The 4,490-nt window shown below is 46.1% G+C and overlaps 1 protein-coding gene across 1 annotated transcript in view; it reads left to right on the forward strand.

Moving 5' to 3' along the window:
* The window catches only part of LOC139434937 (uncharacterized), a 5,465-nt gene extending 2,250 nt beyond the window's left edge, over positions 1-3,215 (forward strand). Inside the window, exons 3-5 of the mRNA XM_071205162.1 lie at positions 229-232; positions 1,960-2,120; positions 2,231-3,215. Coding sequence (XP_071061263.1) covers positions 229-232; positions 1,960-2,120; positions 2,231-3,215 — 1,150 coding nt within the window. The remainder of the gene's footprint in view (positions 1-228; positions 233-1,959; positions 2,121-2,230) is intronic.
* The last annotated feature ends 1,275 nt before the right edge of the window (positions 3,216-4,490 follow it).

Below are 4,490 nucleotides of genomic sequence, written 5' to 3' on the forward strand. Positions count from 1 at the left end.
AAACAGTGTTCAAATTCTGCTTTTACAAACTTATTTTGGTTGTGCTTACCTTGCAAAGTAATGTTATAAGTGTCAAAGGAATGTTTTAATGTAAATATTAATGATAATATTGTAGCATGTCCAAGTTAATAGTTATGTCAGTTATCAGATGTGCACAGTTTAGTACATTTGTAAAGTTATTTAGGCAATGTGTCACAATCTGTCTGTGTTGTGTTTTGTCTTGTCTAGATCTGTCTTTGGTTTTCTGTCTGCGTTGTGTTTTGTCTTGTTTAGATCTGTCTGTGGTTCCCTGTCGTTAGTTTCCCTGGGGCCCTTCTCACTTTGGTTAAATGTATTCCTTGCGTCCCTCACTTGCGTCATTTCCCTGTGACTAGTCCCTCCCACCAGGGAAGCATGGAGAGACGCAAGGAAACCACGAGAAGCAGGGAAATGAGTTTTAAGAGCAATGGGACGTCCTTTCCTCTTGTGATGACGCTGCACAGCTGATTGTCTGACAGCAGCTCTGTCCCCGTTATTTCCACACACCCCCACCTCTGTTAGTACACATTTACTGACACAAACATTTGTATCATCTGTTGTAGACCCAAATAAATAAAATTAAATAAGAATTAATTCTCAAAAAAGATAAACGCCATTCTTAAAATGTATAAACGAACATTAGTTGGATTAATATTGATTAGAGTGCACCAAATAAATAAAATAATTCAGAGAAGAAAAAGAGATATGTTATCTATCAAAACCCAGTTAGATTAACATTCATTGGATTGCACACTTTGTTTGAATGTGTGGATATGTAGCACATTAACATTTTAAATAGCACTTAATGACTGACTGAATGGAAATGTTGCAAATGTATTATCTTTTCAATTTACACACGGCATCTATTGCACGTCTGTCCGTCCTGGGAGAGGGATCCCTCCTCTGTTGCTCTCCCTGAGGTTTCTCCCATTTTTCCCTTTAAACTGTGGGTTTTCTCCGGAAGTTTTTCCTTGTACGATGTGAGGGTCTAAGGACAGAGGGTGTCGTATTGTCATACTGATATTCTGTACACACTGTGAAGACCACTGAGACAAATGTAACATTTGTGATATTGGGCTATATAAATAAACATTGATTGATTGATTGATTGAAATGACAATAAATGAAAATGTAAAACGAAAAAAGCGATCATGAAAATGTTTCCACTAAATGAAGAAAATGATTTTTGACCACATTGTTGTTCAGATATATCACATATTTGTAACTAAATGAGACATTAATTGAAACAAAACACGGTATAAACTGAGGAGTGACTCCCGTGAGTTTCATGTCTTTTCTTCACTCCGCTGGGAAACTGCTCTCATGTCAAGAAGCATCAGATCAGTGCATGCACTGCCTCGTCCAATCAGTGAGCGATACACAGTAAGGGGGCGGGCCGAGTGTCTGAGGATTTCATCGAAAGATGGTCTGGTGGTTCCTCGGTTATAGCTCCTCCATTATCGCTCCTCGCTCCTCGCTCCTCTGTCCTCCGGCAAAAATAAGGCCATTGGGACGCTACTCAAGATGGCGCAGACAAATCAACTTCCGGTGAGACCGAGACCGAGGAGCGAGGAAATGGAAAATAAGAGAAGTGAGAAGGGCCCCTGGTGTGTCTAATTTACCCGATTGTGTTCACCTGGTGTCCCTGTGTTTTCTCCTCCCTCCTCACCTGTGTCTTGTTTGTATGATTAGTCTTGTGTTTATTTAAGATCTGGTTTTCCTGTCTGTCTTTGTCGGTTCGTCTTGTGTAATGACTTGTTCCTTCAGATCCAACGGCTGACGAGTGGTAGAGAACGGAGAAGTGGTGTACAGAGTATGATTTAAAGCGTTTGTGATGTTTTTTTCACGGAGCCTACATATTCGTTGCTTTGGCGAACGGGTGTGGGGTTTCTTTGAACGCCCCCCCTGGGGGTTCTTCCCCTGAGCTGTTTTTTTTTTTAGATGACAGATTCAATGGCAACTGAGCCAGGAATGGACAAGACCACGGCAACGCGGATCATGGACAACGAGAAAGAGGGGGGCAAAACGGACGGAAAGGAGGATACCGACGAAGAACAAGGACAAAACAAGAAAACGGGAGAGGAGGAAAAGGGGAGTGAGAGGTACAGTGTAGAACTAACTGTGGAGGTAACTGTGGATGGAGGAGCCGCAGTAACAATGATGGACTTACTAAAGGGAATACAAAAAAAGTGTGGGGTTGTGGACGGTGCAGAGTGAGAGGGGAGCGGCAATATGAAGTCACCATGCAGACCTGTCTAGGGAAAATGAAAATAATGGAGGGGCTGAGGGTGAACGGGGTCATGGTGCACGCACAGGACCTCTTGAACAAAGATCTGACTGTCTCGTTCCTAAATCTGCCGGTGTATGTACCTGATAGAATGATACATAAGAGACTGGAAGAGTGGGGGGTCGAGCCCATCTCGGCAATCAAAAAAAGAGTGTGGCCGGGCACAGAAATCACAGACGGCACCATATTCCTGAGAGTAAGGTTCAATGACAAGGTCAGCTCCCTCCCCTATTCCACAAAGTTAGACACAGTGAGGGGGGCGGAGTACTTCAGAGTTTTGCACAATCGCCAGGTTCCTGTCTGCAGGCTGTGCATCCAGCCCGGTCACTTCTTTAGGGAGTGCCCGGAGTTTAAGTGCCACAAGTGTGGCCAGACAGGACATTATGCCAGGGAGTGCAGGTTCAGGGCGGAGAGAGAGGAGGAAGAGAAGGAGGACAAGGAGGAAGACGAGGAGCAAGATGAGGAGGAGGAAGACAAGGAGGACGAGGAAGGGGCGGAAGGAGCGAAGAAAATACCCTTTGAGGAGGTCAGCAATGAGGAGGAAGGCCTGAGTGGAGGTGGAGCGGCGGGAGGTGAGGATGGAGCTAAGAAAAGTGCAAGGCAGAGCGGCGGAGGCGCCGAAGAGAGCAGCGGCGGGGGAAAGAAGTGTCGGAGTCCTGGAGTGGTGGAGGACATCTCGGAGGCATCAGAGATGGAGGAGGGAGTGCTGGAGGAGGACCCTGTGGGTGCCATGGTCTTCGGGAACCCTAATGACGAGCAGAGGGGCCGCGGCATGAGGAGAAACAGGCGTAAGGATGAGAAGAAGACCTCAGCGGAGAACGCCGGGCGGAGTGCTAGACGCAAAGAGGACAAGGAGACGGAGATGGAGAAAAGGAGAGCGAGCTCAACAGAGGGGGAGCTCGGGAAATAAATCAGCTTAAGGTAACGATGTTAAGGATGCTTATTATAATAACATCCCTTTTGATGGCAACCATCTCCTCCTTTAACGGCAATGGCCTCAAAAGTAGGATTAGAAGATAACGGGCGCTAATTCTATGTGGGGCCAGTATAACATGTCTGCAGGAAACACATTGGGATGGGGAGTGTGTGGAGGAGGTAAAAAAGGAGTGGATCGGTGAAGTGTTTGCAAATAATGGGAGTATACATGCTAGGGGGGTGGCGATACTTATCAACTCAGGGGAGGTAAGAAAGGTTGAGGATGATGGTGAAGGGAGAATGATTGGAGTACAGTATGAATACATGGGGTAAAAGTTCAAGTTGATAAATGTGTATGCACCTAATAGGCAAAATGAGAGAAGGATTTTCTTTGAGGGGTTGGGGGGCAAATGTGGGGGGAACTGCATGATTGTTGGGGACTTCAATGTATGGTGTGGAAGGTTGGATGCGACAGCGAGTGCTCGCTTTGGGAATGACTCCTCTAGAGGAGCGCTCCAAAGCATAATGGGAGCGAACGGGTTGATTGATGTGTGGAGAGAAAGGAATGTGGGTGCGAGGGAATTCTCTAGGAGACAAGTGGAGGAGGGCAAGCTCACACAGAGTAGGATTGACTTCGCACTGTGCTCAGAAGCTGTAGCTGGAAAGATTGGGAGCATTGAATACAGGGCCACTGCGCTGAGCGATCATATGGTTCTTAGTCTCAGGATGGGGCTGAGAATGAATGGGAGGTGTGGAGGTGTGTGGTGACTGAATGCCAAACTGCTGAATGATGAGGTGTACAAGGAGAGGGTGAGAGAGTGTATAAGGGAGGGAGGTGCAAGGAGCAGTAATATATTAACTGGGTGGGGGTCAAACAAATAAGCATAAAACACAGTAAGGAAAAAAACATGCTTGTCAGAAGAAGGGAGGAAAGGGTGAAGAGAGAGTTCGTTAAAGAGGCGGAGAAAATAGATAGAGATACGGGGAGGGATTTAGGAGAATATACGAGGATTAAAGATGAGCTGGAGGGTATAGAGAAGGACAAATGCCGGGGGGCGACGGTAAGGAGCAGGGCCAAATATGCACTGGAGGGGGAAAGGTGCACTAGCTTTTTTCTAGGGCTGGAAAAAAGTAAGCAGGAAAGGAATTATTTAAAACAGGTTGAGGGAAAGGATGGTAGGAAAATAAGAGATTTAGTAGGGAAAGCAGAGAGAGTAGAGGAGTTTTACGGGGAGTTGTTTAGGGCAGAAGAGACCGATAGGGAGAGTGT

The sequence above is a fragment of the Pseudochaenichthys georgianus genome, chromosome 13 (assembly GCF_902827115.2).
Source record: "Pseudochaenichthys georgianus chromosome 13, fPseGeo1.2, whole genome shotgun sequence".
NCBI classification, from domain to species: Eukaryota; Metazoa; Chordata; class Actinopteri; order Perciformes; family Channichthyidae; genus Pseudochaenichthys; species Pseudochaenichthys georgianus.